Source organism: Pseudorasbora parva, chromosome 9 (genome assembly GCF_024679245.1).
Source record: "Pseudorasbora parva isolate DD20220531a chromosome 9, ASM2467924v1, whole genome shotgun sequence".
NCBI classification, from domain to species: Eukaryota; Metazoa; Chordata; class Actinopteri; order Cypriniformes; family Gobionidae; genus Pseudorasbora; species Pseudorasbora parva.
The window spans coordinates 15827007-15846278 of NC_090180.1; the positions used below are offsets into that span (position 1 = coordinate 15827007).

The following is a 19272-nucleotide window of genomic DNA, read 5'->3' on the forward strand; positions in this document are numbered from 1 at the left end:
ATAATCTCATCCACGAACATGATTTCTGCCCGAGTCCTGTCCCGATTCTTTTCCTTTGGCTGTGAGGTGAAGACGACATCTCATGATTCCGCGCTCAATCTCGGCGTCATCAAGCTACGTCTTTATTTTGAATAGGCGACCTCAAGTGGCAAAAAATTACATATTGTGGCTTTAATATTCAGTATTATTTAAGATTTTTTTATTGGGCATGAAGTAAAAATGTCAGTGATTGCGGATTGCTGAATACTTGAAGAGAATATCTTCTAAAACAGAAAATCTATATCTTAAGTAGGCTTCATCCTTTTATTGTTACTTTTTAGTATTTATTCTTAGTAATTTATTCTTAGTTTCTTTCTTCTTTTAAAGTCGTTAATCTATATCTTAAGAAGGCATGATGTATTATTTAATATTTATAATATTTTATAATATATTATATAATGTATTTTAATACTATATTTTAACAATTTAATTTAAATATAGATTAACTACTTTACAAATCATTAGACATAAAAGTTTTATTATTATTATTATTATTATTATTAGTAGTAGTAGTAGTAGTAGTAGTAGGTTTAATAACAAACACTTTGTAAGGTAATAAATATCTTCTTATTCTTATTTATGTACTTTTCTATTTAAGTAGTTAATCTTTATCTTACATAGGCATGATGATTCTACATTTTTATTTATGATTTCTGTTGATCTTAAATGAGAAATAATAATAATGCATGATATCTTCACATCCAGGTCAGTTTTACAGAAATAGGTTCATCACAGCAGCACACAATATAACCAAATCTCTCGAGTTCTTCTTTATCGCTAATAACTGTTTGGATGTGTGTGACCACATGGTTTGTTTGAATTTCCTCTCCAGGTCAAGGCACTTTACCTTACTTTTTTGGCAATGTGGGTGATCTGGTGGTGAGCCCCCTGCTGGTGAGCTGCTATAAAGGCAGAGAGCTCAACGAGAAGACCCTCACCAGTCTGGGCATGTCAGCAAGCCAGTTACTCACCACAGAGACCATGATACTGCTCACGCTACAATACCTTGCTCGACTTGGTAAATAATACTGACATGCATATCAGAACACATCATTTTTGAAAATAAGTTTTAAAGGGGTCATGACATGAGAAATTAAATGTGTATATAGCTAGTTTGTGTTGCTGTACATACTTCAGATGGATCCCAGTGTCGGAAACAAGTACAATTGAAACAAGTGTATGATTTCTTTTAATGGCATCCCAGATCGCTTTAGAGGATTTTATGTTTGTGATCATTAAATGAGTCACAGTGTAATGGAGAATTTGCAAAGAAACTTTTGTTGACAGATGAAGCATTCAGCTATTTTAGATCTGTCAGCAGCTGCATCACAAACCGTAAGTAAATGATTTCATAATGCTTTGTCTGCAAACCGTGGCCGTTTACTGACAAGCCTTAAATGAGCCGCCTCTTAAAAACTAGTGGTCGATTTGGCATTTTTAAAATATCGGCCGATAAGTTTTTCTGATTGGCCGATGTGTTAGAAGTGGGACGTTTATTTTGACAGGTGGTGCTGAAACCGCCAGTGCCTGAGAACTTCAGCACCTGATCACACAGCGCATTCTTCTGTGTCCTTATTAGTTTCCGGCAGTGGCGGGCCGTGCATTTCACATCTAGGCCTTCAGTGGTATCCTACCGGAAATAATCCAGCTCTTAATAAAATCATGACACCACGGCTATAGAAACCATTAATATTTTACAGAAACGCAGTCTAACAGGACGTTGCGTCTCTCATGAAGTGAGAATTAATTCCATTATTAAAGCAGGAAACGCAAGTAACACAATTCAACAAGTCTCCTTTCACTGCAGCCACAGCTGCGCTAAACACATCATATCTAACAGATGCATTGATCCACTCAATTTTTTTAAATGATTTGTCAAATTATACAGGAAAGAAAACTCAACAGCATATATGGTTCTTGAAAAATCTTACCAACTGAACAATCAAAAGTATGACAAATTAATTTCAGGTGAGGTTCAAAGAATATTACAATAATTAAAAATGAATTAAACACACAAACATGAAAATGTTGAAAATAATATAATACTAATTAAAATAATAATAATAAAAAATCTTAAATTTACAAGAAGCAAAATCTAATCACATTCATCAAGGAATTTTTTTTTATTTTTTTAAATAAAATGCATTATAGCCTACTCACCAAAATTGGCTACTGATTATTTGTACACAAAACATTATCAGGTCATACATTACAGTCAGTTCTGCTTTTAGCCGGGACAGATTGAATAGTGTTCCACCGTGACATGAAGCTGGAGAAGGATGTATGCAGGAATTTTGAAAATGGCTTTGTAAGTATGTCTGCGACAAAATTAATTTATTCTCCTCTGTCAGCCATTGTGGTTTGAAAAAAAAAGCTATTAAATCTACAGAGGTTTTATCTTATGTGGTTTGCTAGTTATTCTGACTAGGCTCCTAGTTATAGTACGCTCTCTGACCATCCAATCAATTGCACGCCTGCTAGATGGCCCGGTGTTGCCAACTCGAAATCTGATTGGCTGTTTAAATCTGAGTGATTATCTGATTGGCTGTTTAAATCTGAGTGATTATCTGATTGGTTAAAGCGCACAGTTTGGTTGCCATTCATTTTAAGCGAGAGGCGCCTGCAACATTGATTCTGAATGCCTCAAGGAAGATTTCTTTGACCCTGGCAACATGTGATGAAATATGATTGGATAAAAGCTCTAACATAAACAAACACTACTAGAAGCAGCACAACCTAGAGAAAAGCAATGAAATTAAAAACATAGACTTCTGTGAATAATTTAACACACATTCATGGAAAAAAATACAATACAATTTAAGTCAGTGATTAGGCCTGCAGAGAAGACCTTGCTGGCCCTGACAGCCCACCACTGTTTTTTCTCTTTTAAATATATCTAACACATTATTATATAGACCTGTTAAACAAAGAAACTAAATGGTTTGTGAAAAAGTATAGCATTTGCTTTTATATTATTAGAAACGGAAAGGCAAACAATAGTCTTTATTACTTTCTCAATTACTCTCAAAATTCAGCTAATACTCATCTATATCATTAAAACAAATCTCAAAATATCCAAGAAACATTTAATTTCACAATCCTTTCAGATTTAATCAAATCCAGCCATGAGATCTTCTGAATTGCGCATTTGTAGCCTGTATTAATGTGTTTCTGTGCGTGACAGTCGAACAGGAGAGTTCAGCTTTACTGGAGATGCGACAAACTTTAAATCCTTGATTTTAAAATATTCTGCTCTATATTCAGTTGACCACTATATCATATTAATGTCATTTACACAGTGCTGTATTTAATATCAGTGCAACCTTGTCTGTATTTGAAACAAATATGATTACCAGTGCGCACAAACCAGATTACCGAGTGCCCCTACAGTGTTTACTATACAGTGTTCATATATTTTTAAACAATTACTTTATTTGGGAAAAATACTGTTATATTATTGCAGAATCAAGAAGTTGCCATCTAAAGTATACGCATGTTTATTTTAAAGATACATTTAAAAAATATATATTTTCATTTATCTAGTTTATTAAATATTAATTCAAATATAAATTATTTATATTATATTTTGAGCATCGGTCACCCTGCTCCTCTTAGAAATCGACATCAGCCATCAAAAAACAAAAAAACAATATTGATTGTCCACTATTAAAAACAAATAATTTCAGAGGGTCGGAATGAAAGTTTTTACACACACACACACACACACACACACACACACACACACACACACACACACACACACACACACACACACACACACATACACACACACACACACACACACACACACATATATATATTGTGTGCAAAACAACATGGATAGGAACATATTAAAATAAAATAAAAAAATCCATGTCATGACCACTTTAAAGCATTAGTAACGTGAAGTACACAGCACGTTAAATACCTTATATCAAATGCATCAAGCTTAAGTATTATGCAAGAGCAATGAGTACTTACTTTATAACAAGGTGTACACATTTTATTAATCTTTCTGTCTTCATGCAGGTACGGAGCAGATCCCATTACGGGAAGAGTTTGAGCAGATCGTACTGAAGGCCATGCTGTGTGGGCCGACCGGCCCACCCATGTCGCCCTCCCAGCTGCCCTGGTTAGCTCGAATGGAGGCCAGTGTGTCAGGGGGCAGCGTTCAGGTGCTGGCCACCCACGGCTCCCTGGGAGAGGGCATCTCTGAGTCGCTGCGCTCTCTGAGTGAAACGCCACCGCAGCAGCAGCAGTGTCTGCCCAACTATGTGCTCATTATCTGCACCTCCAAAAATGGAGTAAATGAGTTCTGTGTGCTTGTGTTGGGTACGTTCTGCTGCTCTCAGAGACTTGATTCTTAGTTCATAGTTTCATTTTTGTGCATTTATGACCTTTTACACAATATTTGAATGCCATTTAAACTGATCATTTAAAAAAAATATTTTTTTAATTCTGTCATCAATTACCCAACCTCATGTCGTTCCAAACCTATAAGACTTTCAATCATCATTTGTGTTCCGAAGATGAACGGAAGACTTGGACTGGCATGAGGGTGAGTAAATGATGACAGAATTTCACTTTAAGGAGTTTACACAATGCCAGGTTGAACATGAAAACACATTTCATAAGCTGTGGGTTTTTTTGCTGTTGTTTTTGTTATTGTCTTATATGTAAAAATGCACAACATATGTAATGTAAAACATATGTAAACAATCTTATATGTGCTGTTGTTTTTCTTAGGTAAATATCAGTCTCGGGCCTTGTCAGAGAGCATGCTCACTACGAATGAGTTTCTGAAGGAGATCAGCTATGAGCTCATCACAGGGAAAGTTAGTGTGCTTGCCTCACACTTCCAAAGCACCTCATTAGGTGAGTCTCAGTGCGCAGATTTATCTATCACAGATTTCATCAACTTATCCATGTTCTCTATTTAGAAATGTATTGAAAAATCTAGACGCAAGCAGCAATTTTGAGGTCAAGCACACATGTGGTACACGTTTGAAGATGGAGTAGATTTGTGTGGTCATTGCGCCCTCTCTGGTGATTTTTAGGAAGTAGTTTAAAGCAGTGGCGGCGTTTCACAAAAACCTAGGTTATGGCATGAGTCCTTCTGGCCATACAAGAAGGACATTCCCAAATAATCACATTATATCTGAACAAAATTTGGACAGAAGTCCACTGAAAGAACTTAACAACAGACTTAACAACACAAAATCAATCCAAACACTGAAACCGCCCTATAAGCCTTCACTGTGTTCTAACCAAACAAGACACATGAGAAGAAACGATGGATAATTCACCTCCGATCTTGAATATAAATGAAAGGAAACAAAGTTCAAACTGTGAACAAATGTATTCTATGATTTAGTTGTTTTTTTTTCAATTTTATTGCTAAAATTGTGTACTATTTAGTAATTCGATATTGCCGGCTACTTATCAATGTCATTGCAAATGCAGTCAGTGTGCTTTCATAGAGCCCGCCATCACGCTCTTCTGATTGGCTGTGATTTTTGATTGATTTATCTCGGGTCAAGTCTGGTTTGCCGCTAAAAATCTTCTCGCATCGCGTCTGGTTTGGACATGGCGTTAGGCTGTTTAAATTTGCGTTTCAAAGCTGCAACAGAGCTAAAGAGCAGCATCATGAGCTGTTTATTTCCCTTGCTTGTCTGAATGCCAGGCAGGGTATGTAATACTTAAACGCCGCCCCTGGTTTAAAGGCTATAAGTTTACCAAAGAGGAATCAATAAGAAAATTGTGTTTTTGGACCAAAGCTTAAAGTTAAGTAAAATTTTTGACTGGTGTTAGTCCAGTTATTACACAGTGAAATGGACTCTGTACACTGGCGTTAAAAAAATTGAGGTCGTTAAAGGCTGATTTATACTCCTGCATTGGACTTGTGCCATATCCTCTACGCTGTGGGCTACTTGTCGATTTTAATGTGCATCCTTGTCCGCGTTTACATGCAGTTATACATGCAGATGGAGCATTTGTATCCCTGAGGGAGGGGTTCTGGCAGGCCAATCACAGCGCTTGCGATCCGCGTAGAATCGACGCGCTTTACATTTTTGGAGAGGTGCACGTCAGGGTACGACGTAGCTACAGCGTACACTCCATGCAGAAGTATTAATTGGGCTTAAGATGTATGAATGTTTTTGAAAGAATTATCTTGTGTCAGTCTGCCAAAGCTGTATTTGTTTAAAAAAAGAGTAAAAACAATAACATTGTGGAATATTATTGCAATTTTAAATATATTTATTTTTATTTTAAATGGTTCACCCAAATTTTTTAATTCTGTCATTAATTACTTACCCTCATGTCGTTTGACCCCCGAAAGACCTTTGTTTATCAAGACAAATGAAGATATTTCTGTTGAAATCCGATGAAAAGGCCTCCATTAGCACCAATGACATTTCCAGCTCTACGTCATATTCTCGCACATGCCCTGTGGTGCTTCGGGAGTTCACGTCAGAGGCCCAGACCCAGGACAAGAACTTGTTGAATAAAGTCGTTATTTCGATTTTCTTTTTCAGCACAAAAACTATACTTGTCACTTCATAAAATTATTTTAGAGCCACTATAGTGAGATGGAGTTTTAACGACGTCTTTAGTGCCTTTTATGGGTCTTGAGAGAGGAAATGACATTGGTGTCAATGTAGGCCTTTCTGAGCCATCGGATTTCAACAAAAATATCTTCATTTGTGCTTGGAAGATAAACAAAGGTCTTACGGGTGTAGAACGACATGAGTGTAAGTCATCAATGAAAGAATTTTAATTTTTGGGTGTACAGTCTTTAGTGTCACATTATCCTAGGTGTAAAATCATTCTAATATACTGAAAACCTTTCTTTATTGTTATCAAATAGTTAATACTTCCTATTTTTGTGGAAACCAGGATATATTTTTTCAGGATTCGTCAATTAACTGAAATTTCAAAAGTAGTATGTGTCTTTATTCATTTCAAATTGATTGTGGTGTTACAGGCGACAACATGGACAAACAACTGGTTCGGTACCAGCGTAAACGCAAAGACCGGGTGGTTCAGCCATTTCAGGGTCATCTCACCGAATACATCCACTCCCAAGAGGCTGCAGCCATGGTACCAGAATCAGGGCCAGGTGAGCCTTTGCTGTCTCCATTTGTCTCAGACCCTTAAAGTGTTAGTTCACCCAAAAATGAAATTGATGTCATTAATGACTCACCCTAATGTTGTTCCACATCCGTAAGACCTCCGTTCATCTTCAGAACACAGTTTAAGATATTTTATGTTTATTCCGAGAGCGTATCCAAGTGTAGGCACACTATACTGTCCATGTCCAGAAAGGGAATAAAAACATCATCAAAGTAGTCCATATGTGTCATCATTAATGACATCAATTTCATTTTTGGGTGAACTAACCCTTTAATTTGGTCGCCCAGATTTAAAATGCATTATTGGCATGTTTGACTCATTTGCAGTTTCACCTGGACACTCAAATCTTGAAAATGTTTGACTGTTGATGTGCATTACAGATCTGCTGAGTGATGGCTTTCAGATACACCCTCCTCAGCTGAGCATAGCACGCAGCCTTTTGTCACAGGTGTGTGCTATCGCTGACTCAGGGAGCCAGAGCTTAGATCTGGGCCGCTTCAGCAAGGTAGACTTCCTGATTCTGGTGCCGCCCTCCCACGTCTTGGTTCACCAAACAGTCCAGCGAATACGACTATCAGGTACGTCACTGCAGAGAGAGACTATATTGGCGATTATAGCTCTTTCCCAGCCTAAAAAGTTGACAGTCGGTGGTGGAACTTTTGATAATTATTGGGGCTCAGAACATTTTGTTGTATTGCACATATTGAACATTCAATATGTCAAAAGAAAGAAGAAAGATTTTTTTTGTTGCTTTTAGGCCATGTGTCCACCAAAGCGTTTTTTCACGCAGCTGGCTGGCGTTTTCAATTGTTTTCAATGAGAACGCCACGTTTTTTGAATGCCTGGAGCACAACGTGGCGCTGAGCGAGTATTTCACGCTCAAGCGCTGAGTGCTCAGCATTTTTTTCTGGTTGCCGAGGGTTGAATAATGTTCAACTTTGAGAAATTCTTTTTTTAATCAATTTTATAAATCGACTTTGTTCTGATCTGATTGAAAACGATGATCAAAACATAGATCAAATATGTCGAGTCCATCAAAACCCCCAAAGCTTTACAGTCATGTACCTATTCCTGGGTCATTAGCTTATATCACACCCTTACCGTATAACAGTGAAAACATGGATTGATGGAAAAATTCAAGAAAGTGTTGCATCATAAATGGGTGAAGAGTTAAGCAATATTCAACTTGTTTTCAATGTCAAGAGCACTGTACAAAACCCCCCCAAAAAACATTTAAATAATATTTTCAAAAACCTTGCCAGTAAAGGAAATTTAATGGAAGAGTAATTGCAATTAATATTGTACATTGTTGCTGTCCTTGTGTCTTTGCTAGGTGTCCTGATAGATCTGGGTTTAGAGGACGCATCATTAGCCCTACAGAAGTCTGACAAGTATGTGGTGCGTCTGGACGCAGAGGTCCACACAAAAATGGAGGCCTTCATGAGGAAGGTCAAGCAGAACCCTTATACTCTCTTCGTCCTTATTCATGACAACTCGCATGTCGACCTGACCAGGTGAGAAACGCAACTACATGGTTTGTAATAGGATCTGTCAGAAACGTCACTGAAAACATCTTAAGACCTCTTGTCTTTATTCTCTCTCTCCGTCAGCGCTCTGTCAGGGTCAGTTTGTCACGGGGAGCTGCAGGGATTGGCCGACCGTGTAGTGAACTGTCCAGAGGTTCTGGAAGCAATAAACTTGCTGGTGCTGCAGGTCAGCTGCTTCCCGTTCACCCTGCAGAGCCGTCAGTCACGCATCAGTACCCAGAATGAAGTGCACTGGCCTAATACGGAGAACCTGGTGAGTTTCACTGACCCTGAGAAGATCTGTAAAGGAATTTATGGAGGACGGATAAGATTTCAGATAAATCAGATGTTTGACAAGCATTGTAAGCAGTAAGCGTATATGCATACATTATCCTTGAAATTTGGCGGTCAGTAAGATTGAAAAAAAAGAAAAGAAATGAATACTCTATTCTGTCAGGATGAAAAGAGCCAAAAGATCAAATGTGACAGTAAAGACATTTATAATGTTTCAAAAGATTTATATTTCAAATAAATGCTGTTCTTTTTAATTGAATTGAATTTCATATTTTGTGGTTTCCACAAAAGTATAAAGCAGCTCAACTGTTTTCAACATTGATAATAATAAATGTTTCTTGAGCAATCATCATATTCTGAAGGATCATGTGACACTGAAGACTGGAGGAATGATGCTGAAAATTCAGCTTCGATCACAGGAATAAATTACCTTTTAAAATATATTCAGTTTTTTATTAAATCACTATATTATTTAATAATATCTCTGTATTCTTCATCAAATAAATAATAATAATAATCGGTAATATTTCCGATACTAGTATCGGAATCGGAACAACTCAAATGTTTATATGCTTACCCCCAGGGCATCCAAGATGTAGGTGTGTTTATTTCTTCAGTAGAACACAAATTAGGATTTTTAATGCATGTCAATGGGGTGTTTTCAACGAGAGCCACTATAATAGTAAAAAACACATAGACATACAAATCAATATTAAACACAGCGGCTTGTGACGACACATTGATGTCTTGAGACACGAAACGATTGGTTTGTGTGAGAAACCGAACAGTATTTATATAATTTTTTACCTCAAACACAACACTATGTAGATCAGCTGTCCCACCCTGAAAGTGAGGTCAAATTACAAGATAATTTGTCAGCTGTAAAATATGTTTTTTACTTTCATAGTGACTGTCATAAAAACACCCCATTGACATGCATTATAAGATCAACGGTTGGAGTTAAAAATCTTCATTTGTGTTCTACTGAAGAAACAAACACACCTACATCTTGGATGCCCTGGGGGTAAGCAGATAAACATCAAATTGTCATTTTTGGGTGAACAATCCCTTTAATGTTTACTTTTTTCCACTCTTGAGGTCTTTTCAGCTAATTCTGTGCTTGGTGGTTTAGATTAGATCCCAGTAATTTTAGAAGCAAATTTCAACCCTCTTAAAAAAAAAACTTTACTGTTTTTAATCAAAATTCACATAATCGGTTAAGCAGCTCGCATAGCAATCCCATCGTAACACATTGTGGTATCCATTCATCAGACACATTCAAATGAATCTGGATTTTTGCTATTCAAAAATGACCTAGATGTGTTTATAGATGCATTTTAAAGGGATAGTTCACACAATTTTTTTTATTTCCCCCGTGATTTACTCACCCTCAAGCCATCCTAGGTGTAAAAGTGAATTGATGTGTTTGTGTAAACTTTATAAGGTAAAACATCTAGCTTTCTGCAGATCGCCTTCCGTTTTCAACTTACAAAGAAAGTGTAACACCTCTCGCACTTCAAAACACTTAAGCTATGTCCAATGTCATTGTCGCAGCAGTTATGCTTTCTTCGTAAGTTGAATATGAAGGGCGGTCCGTCGGCAGCTCGATATTTTATTTTATATTGTGTTAAATATGGATGTTGTTCTTAGACTGGGTAAACCCAGCCTGATCTGCCGACGATTTGATTTCGCCCGGCAACTCGGCCTGGAAACCCGTACATTCATTTCTACTGCTTCTGTTACACTTTTGTGGGAATCAATCACAGACTGACTTATCCACCTGGCACTCTGTGGGCGAGATTAACATGATGACAGATAGAGAAACAATGGGTCGTTGCCTGTTGATCACTCTCTTGTGGTCTGATTGGCTGAAGGACTATCCAATTGCATACAGAGTCATTCGTATAATGCCAGTTGATCACGCCTCTTGTGCAGTAGAACATACAGAGCAGACTCCCCAGACCAATGTTCAATTTTAAATTGAGCTTGGTCTGGTTATAGCCAGTTTTCAATTCGCTTCAGAAGGCCTTTATTTATGGATGGATGCACTTTTATGGGCTTCAAATTTTGGGCTGTCATTATAATGCTTTGAAGAGCCAGGACATTTTTAATATAACTCCAATTCTATTCGTCTGAAAGAAGAATGTCATATACACCTAGTATGACTTGGGTGAACTATCCCTTTAAAGCGTTTTCAAGCAAGAGGTAAGTAAAAAGAGAAGACCATTGTTTTTGTGCTCAGTAAAGTAAAATGAACATTTTACTGTTGCATGTAACAGCAGGCTGAGGCTTCTCCCAAGGACCTTGTCTACTTTGGGCTAAAGGACTACAGCAAGTCCCTGCAGTGGGGAGTGGCAAGTCCAATCCTTCGATGTGACGACGCCTTTGAGCGGATGGTCAAAACCCTGCTGCAGAGGTCAGTCCATTTCTCATATTCACACGGCTGAATTCTATGTCTAAAATAAAAAATAAAAGAACAAAATGAGAAAGAATTTAAAGCGATTTACCTTCCCTTTTAACTGCTTGTTACACTGTAAATATAGCCTGGTTAAAACCAGACCATTCTCAGTAGTAACTGAGTTATGGACTGGCAGAGTTCATAGACAAATAATTTCCAAAGGGGGGTCACCAACGGACGATGTAGCCTATGCAGAGCGACGGAGAATCATCTGAGAAAGCGAATCTCTGTTTGCGATTTCGAGTAAGATGTTGCAATGGCTTCTGATGACTTTTGCCGTTGTCGTAAAATAAATATGATAATAGCTGGTGTCCAACGCCACATCAACATTTTTGCAAAATTTGGAAAACCTAATAGCATCTCAGTCAGACCGACTGAAACATCTCGGATTGACGGTCAGAAAACATCAAGCTCTGATCGTATTCGTTGTAAGGCATTTGTATTGCGATTTGAACGCGATTTGCAATATTTTGAAAAGAAAATAATATTGAGGAATCTTTGGAAAATTGTCTCACAAACTTTATTCAAATTCAGTCTTTTCAGATGTGTTAAAACATTTTCAGACTTGAGCATAGTTGCGTAGTTATTTATTTACAATTATTAATTTTTTTTACATGATTACCAGATCTAGTGTGAGTAAATAAGCACAGAAAGGCCAGATCCAGAGCTGCTGTGTGGCTGCTGTGTGGCGTTGTCACATGACATGATCACACTCCCCATCCTCCTCATCAAAGTAGCCAGTGTAATCCACATCTGGGAGCCAAGTGTTGTTCTTTGCTCAGGTTTTAACGAAAAGGAAAAGTTTAAATCGCTTAAAACAGACGTGTTAGCAGAGTCGGACAAGTGATGTTCCACAGCGGCATCCTGCTTCACCGTCACTGCGCCGCTGTCGTCTTCGTGTAAAGCCAGCCCCAACATTTCTGATTGTTGCCGCGATTTCGACGGATAAGTAATGGGTTTGAATGGGCTCTTTGTCAGACTACTTGCAGAGCAAATCTAAATTTGCCGGAAGTTGTCTGGGTTTTCCCAGGCTACTGTAAATTTGTTATTGTCGCTTTAAGTTAATCTCAGATTCATGTTCAAATTTATCCTGCATTGTTTTCAGGCACCCGCATTTGCACAGTATGGTGATCCGCAGCTACCTGTTGATACAGCAGTACACAGAGGCTCTGATGGCCCTTACAGCGGCCCCTTCACTGCGGGATCACGTGACCCCACAGACTCTCGCTATGGTGGAGGATCTACTGAGCGTGCCGGGCCGCAGCAGGCACGGGTGCGGGCACATGCTGCTGGTGCGTGTGCCCTCGCTGCAGCTGGCACGGCTGGCGCAGGAGCGTCTGGAAGAGGCCCGGGACAAGCTTGGGCTGCAATACCGCTTTGCAGTGCTGCTGGGAAGCCCTGTTGCGGAGATCATGCTGCCGGTTCACTTTTGTGCCCGTCTGCGGGTAAGAACCAGATCCCCTCATGAAGATGCCCTCCTTTAAAATCTGCTCTTGCAAGCTTCTAAATTAATATGGAATATATAATCGGTGCATTTCAGGCATGGAGGGGCTGTAAAAATGAAGAGTGGGTCCCACATACATATGAAGATCTGGAAGGACTTCCATGCATTGTCATCCTCACAGGAAAAGATCCTCTAGGAGAGACCTTCCCAAGGTATTCCATACTATGTGATGTTATTCTTTAAAGGATGCACAGTGCATTCTATTCTTTTGGCTCCCTTTTTATTCTGTTAAAAAGAGCACCACCTTGTGGTTACTACAGTCATTACAGCTACAGTTTTGAAATTTTCACTAGTTGTTGATGTTGGATTGATCATTGGACTGTAATTTCATTTAACTGTCCAGTAGCATTATTCCAATACATGTTTGGCTTTTTTCAAGAAGGTCTTTTTGGCGCACTATCCAGAAGATAAACTAAACTCTTCAGTATTTTTGATTTCTGAAGGACCACATGGAGATTGAGTGTGTTTGTCTGTGATTTTGTTCAGGTCTCTGAAGTACTGTGACTTGCGGCTGATTGACTCCAGCTACCTGACACGTACAGCACTGGAACAGGAAGTGGGTTTGGCATGCTCGTACGTGACACGCAGAGTAATACCTGAGACGAAAACTGCAGAGAAAAGAGAAGAGAGACAGAGAGAGGATGAGAGGAGCCCAAGAGAAACGGCAGAACATGACGATCTCCATATGGAGCTGGAAAGACCACCCAGCAATGCCAGCGCTGCTACCAGGACCTCTGGTGGGTGACACTGGAAACAAGTTGAGCCTGATTCTTGTCTTGCGTGGTCACATGACCATATATAATTAATCAAATCTTCTCTTATCTTTCAGGCTCCACTACAGAAAACGGCGTCAGTTCTTCAAGTGTGCTCGACAAACCCTCTTCGCAAAGCGACCCGTCCAGTAGCAGAAATATGATGGACTCTTGCTCCTCTCCCATTCGCTTCAAACAGGAGTGTGACTCCCAGGCACCATCCTCTTCCGCAACACCCTCCTTCTCCTCTGCCTCTTCCTCCTCTTCCTCTTCCTCCTCTCCGGCTGCTCAGAGACCGAGCCAGTCCACGCAGGCTCCACGTGAATGTAACAAGACTCAGGTCTTCCCGCGGACAGCGGTTCTCTCACGGGCGGCATACACACTGCTGGCCCCTGAGATGCTCGGTCAGCCCAGTTCAGCATCTCTGCTGCCTCATGGCGATGTGGCGTGGAGCAGTCCGCTCAGGCCGCCTGTTCCTCACAGTCTTGGCGGAGCAGAGCAGTCCCTCTACTATCGCCAGTGGACCACAGCCAGGCAGCACCACGCGGATTACGAAGGGCCGGCTGTGCCCCATCCCAGAAGACTGCTGCTGAGTGGGCCACCACAGGTGAGAAGTAGCTTTAAAAATGTTAAAAGGAAATTAAATGTATTTGTTTTGTTGGTGGTGTTTGTTAAGGCAGAACTCATTTTTACTGGTGTTTACTGGCAATAAAGTGATCAAAATACAAAATTATTTAAAAAGACCACCACCGTATAGAATATATATATATTTGTTAAAATAGACTAGCAAGGGGGAGTCTGTTGCTAAGCCATGCCCATTCACAATGACCTTGGTTTAATGTTAATTGGCCTCTTTGCCGTCCATCCAGTTTCCCATTCTTCATTTTGGCTTTGTTTTAGGTTGGAAAAACAGGTGCGTATCTGCAGTTTCTACGAATTTTGTTCCGTATGCTGATTCGTCTTCTGGAGGTGGACGTGTATGATGAAGAAGAGCTGGAGGAAGGTAAGCTTTCTTTTTCTTTTTTTCCATTCTTCAGCCATACGAAAGGCATTTTCCATGCTTCTAAATACAGATCTCTTTTTATTCACTCAGAAAATAAAACACTTTATTTAAATTCTTCACCCGATCGTCCTGCTCTTGAACTTTTCATTCATTGTCTTGAATTTAATTCTCTAGATGTGCAAGACAAATCAAAGTTTCCCCCTGCTAGTGGGCCGCAGTGGCCTGACGTGGAGGACATCCGCGAACTGCCATTTGACCTCTGCCCCCGTGACCACAAGTGCAGATATGCCAGTCCAGTGTATGCAGACAGGATGCCAAAGACGCTGAACGGTATTAAACTGCTCTTTGATTATGGCTTATTTTGCATGAAAATATTGTACAGGTATGCTTATGTGCTGTTTTGCATTGCACATGAAACACAGGGGTTAAAATAGAAAGGCTAGAGGCAGAAGTTGAGCAACCGAAGAGAAACACAGTGTCTGTAAGACTTAGCCTGTTTGCGGCCCACAATGCATTTCACCACTGTGAGCAGTGCCACCATTACAGCGAGCCATCTCCTGCCACTCAGGTGAGGACATATGTGATTGATCATGTTATGCATCAACATGTATTTACTCAAAAGTAAAATTATGGATCATTAAGTATTAGCATGTCTAGAAAGGTATATGGCTATACTAAGATATTTTGCGTGTCTGATTCTAGCTGTCTGACTGCACATTCCATGCCTTCACATTCTGCTCATCCATGCTGGGAGAGGAAGTCCAGCTGCACTTTATCATTCCTAAAGCCAAAGAGCCTCATTTTGTCTTCAGCCAGCAGGGCAGTCACTTAGAGAGCATGCGGCTCCCTCTGCTCTCCGACAAGGTGAGGCACACGTTTAGTGTACTTATTAGGAGACGCGCAGGAAAAATAAGGTTTAACCATGTCATTGATAAAAACTGTCCTCTTTTCTCTTTAAAAAATATAAAAAGAGAATTTGTGACCACATCTGTCAAGCTTCAAAAATGACCAAAAACCCCCGCCGTAAAAGTATTGAATATGACTTGTTCTGTCTTCTGAAATCATATATTTTTTATAATATATGGGAAAGTGTGAATTGTCACTTTAAAGCCACAATATGTAATTTTTTACCGCTAGCAGTTGCTTATTCAAAACAAAGACATAGCTTTTGATGCCTAGATTTTGCAGAGCTTTTATTATGCCGCAGACGAGCACGTTTGCTTTTTCCAGTCATGCGTATAAGGCTTAACACAGCACTGTTTTTTCATATTAGAAACATTATTTGAGTGTGTTAAAAGTTGTGTTGTAATGCTACTCTGTTTTTTTCGCTGCACAGTTACCATGAGACAGACAGTTATTTGCACACTGCAGTATAGCATTGTTTTAGTGGTTTTTAGATATTTAATCAAACAATCTTACATATTGTGCCTTTATGGGTGCAAGAGAATATATATTCAACTTTGATCTCACAGGAAAAAAAATTATTTTAAAGTATATTAAAATATCAAACAGTTTAAATTGTAAAAAATATTTGATAATATTACTGTTTTTGCTGTCTTTTTTATCAAATATACATATATTTTAAAAAATAACTTTGCCACTGGATCACTACATTTTTATTTCTCAGCAACAATGGGGTTACAGAGCTATTTTTAAAGAAACAAACACACATCTTTGTTGTTAAAAGAGATATTGAACAGACACAGGTACTCTCTCTCTCTCTCTCTCTCTCTCTCTCTCTCTCTCCTATTTATATATATATATATATATATATATATATATATATATATATATATATATATATATATATATATATATATATATATATATATATATATATATATATATATATATATATATATATATATATATATATAATGAATTAAAGTAAATGTTATAATTCATTTATACATTCACTAGTGTCTGATTCAAAGCAGGCAGAATGCTCAATCTCAGAGTCGAATCTGACAAAAATAGCTGTCGGTTTTTCCCTTCAGGTCAAATATCAATAACTGTTTTAAGTTATCAATTTTGGCAAATGACCATAGCAAAAGCAGGATAATCAACTGCTAGTTGTCCATTAAATTATTTTATTGCACCTCGCGTCGGGTGGTTCTTTGCCTCGACATCGTGCATTAATATCATTTAATGGATATGTTCAATTAGGCCAGATGAGAACTGGCACCCCGACTGGGTCTGGTTTCTCCCAAGGTTTATTTTTCTCCATCATGCCCTGGTGGAGTTTTGGTTCCTTGCCACTGTCGCCTTTGGCTTGGCTTGCTCATTTGGGGACACTAAAATCATCATATTAGAATGATTTCTGCAGGATCACATGACACTAAAGACTGGACCGTTCAAAGAGCGTTCTAAAAAAGACCGTTCTAAAACTGTTGACCAGTAATGTGTGTAAAAAATATATATATATATTAATCATTATTATTATTAAGACAAGTGTATGCCCCCCAAATAGCCATGATAAGGTAATTAGCTAATAATATTTAAATGATCTTGTAATAATAATAATTAGCAGTAACAAAAAAAGTAGCTTATGCTTAACAATCTGAACAGTGAACACAAGATGAAATTCAAAGCAATAAACAGAGACTTTCAAAGGATAGTTACTAAATGCCACAAAATGAAAGCCACAGAAAAACTGACCAGAATCAACTGTCTGTTATTTGCATCCCTCTTGCACTCAAGGTCAATACAAAATAAATGTAGAGATACATATGTAAGGAGCACCTGGATTCCTGAGCAATGCAAAAAGATCTGTGGTTGCTGACTCATCGCTCATGTTTTTTACACTGTTTTCTGGACATATTGCACAAGCTGTCTTAGTGACTATGCTGTTCTGTTTGCTGACTCAGGAGTCAGGCATGCTGAAAAGTCCAATCTTCACGCCCACAACGGGCCGCCAGGAGCACGGGCTTCTTAACATCTACCATGCTATGGAGGGAGCCGAGCACCTGCACATTTTGGTGGTCAAGCAGTATGAAATGCCCCTCTACAGGAAATACTGGCCCAATCACATCCTTCTAGTTCTGCCCACCATGTTCAACAACTCAGGAGTGGGTGAGTATCGATCAGGGCTGCATTTCTCAAAAGCACCGTAAGCTGAGTTGATAGCAGAGGCCATTGGTGGCCATGGTTCTATGATTTACTTAGACTTACGATGCTTTTGGGAAATGATGAAGAGTATTGTGTATTCATTATTGCTATTGAAAAGCTTGATTGTGTTTGTGACGTTTCAGGAGCGGCTCGATTCATGATCAAGGAACTGTCCTACCACAACCTGGAGCTGGAGAGGAACAGGCAAGAGGAGCAGGGCTTCAAACGTCAGGACGTGTGGCCCTTTATAGTTATGATGGATGACTCCTGCGTCCTGTGGAATGCCCATCATTCTGGACCCGAGGGCAATGGGTATGTAATGATGGATGGATCCATGGATAGTTCGTTAATTGGAATGTCTTCTTTGTCTAACATCCATGGATTATCCGTCTCTTTTTCAGCGAGGTGGTGAACGTGTCACTGAAGAGCATCCTACAGCACATGGAGGCCACTCCTAAGATCTCTCTGTATGCCATGTGTGGCCTGCGGAAATGGAACAGTAGTTTGTCTTCTCGTGCTCCCACAAGCCCTTTCTCTCGCTGTCATCTGCATGACCTCATCATGCTGAACGTTGACCTCACTCAGAACGTCCAGTATGACCTCAACCGGTGAGTGTTTGCATGTAGTTCTTGAGTACTGACACATAAATATCATTTTATTTTCGCTAACTGAGGAGAATTTTTAGTGTTTTATGTTGTGAATTATAACGAACAGAAAAGTCGAACAGTCTGAACGTGTGTGTTTGTGTATGTAGGTTCACATGTGAAGAGGTGGACTTCAACCTGAGGGCAAACAGCAGTGGCCTTCTGCTCTGTCGGTTCAATCACTTCAGCGTCATGAAGAAACACATTCCCATCGGAGGACATAAAGACTTCCTCATCAAGCCTAAACTTATGGTGAGCTTCATAATGCTCCTTCAGAACTAAAAAGTCACTTCAAACCTAAATAACATACAAAGCGCTAATATTAAATGGTTAGCATAGAGTTCATTGTAACTGCAGTTACATTATACATTCACTAGTGGATGCTACGCAACCAGTTAATAATGCTGCCATTTTGAACACCCCAATTTTAAAAATTCCGCACAGAAAAAAATTGTGATTAATCTAGTTAAAGTTTTTAATCGATTGACAGCACTAGTTTTTAGTATTTTGTTAAATTCAACAACTTGTCACAGTTATAGAAATGTTATATTTGGCTTAGGTTTTGTGGTTGGAAAAAAAACACTAAATAATTTAATTGCTGAATTACCAATTATTAATTGAAATCAAATGTGTATGCAGTAATGTTTCTCCTTAACCAACCTTTGTGAATGTTGAGATGTATTTTACTGTGTCTGAATGATAACTTATAACAGATTTCCTCCTGGTGTCAATTCTAAATCTATTCTTTTTGGGATGTTATCTATATCAAAATCTGTGTAAATAATAGAAAGGTCGCTGATTGACACTTGC

General features: G+C 38.9%; 1 protein-coding gene across 3 annotated transcripts in view; it reads left to right on the forward strand.

Moving 5' to 3' along the window:
• Nucleotides 1–19272, forward strand: part of greb1l (GREB1 like retinoic acid receptor coactivator) — a 71367-nt gene that overhangs the window by 46429 nt on the left and 5666 nt on the right. For 2 of the 3 annotated variants that reach the window (XM_067454110.1, XM_067454109.1), the window contains exons 12-31: nt 872–1057; nt 4069–4371; nt 4786–4914; nt 7025–7159; nt 7554–7751; nt 8507–8687; nt 8784–8973; nt 11273–11409; nt 12557–12896; nt 12992–13107; nt 13442–13692; nt 13785–14314; nt 14608–14710; nt 14885–15040; nt 15133–15278; nt 15413–15575; nt 17576–17782; nt 17962–18130; nt 18220–18426; nt 18573–18714. In XM_067454110.1, coding sequence (XP_067310211.1) covers nt 872–1057; nt 4069–4371; nt 4786–4914; nt 7025–7159; nt 7554–7751; nt 8507–8687; nt 8784–8973; nt 11273–11409; nt 12557–12896; nt 12992–13107; nt 13442–13692; nt 13785–14314; nt 14608–14710; nt 14885–15040; nt 15133–15278; nt 15413–15575; nt 17576–17782; nt 17962–18130; nt 18220–18426; nt 18573–18714 — 3989 coding nt within the window. The remainder of the gene's footprint in view (nt 1–871; nt 1058–4068; nt 4372–4785; nt 4915–7024; nt 7160–7553; nt 7752–8506; nt 8688–8783; nt 8974–11272; nt 11410–12556; nt 12897–12991; nt 13108–13441; nt 13693–13784; nt 14315–14607; nt 14711–14884; nt 15041–15132; nt 15279–15412; nt 15576–17575; nt 17783–17961; nt 18131–18219; nt 18427–18572; nt 18715–19272) is intronic. The other variant, XM_067454111.1, reaches the window with a different exon arrangement.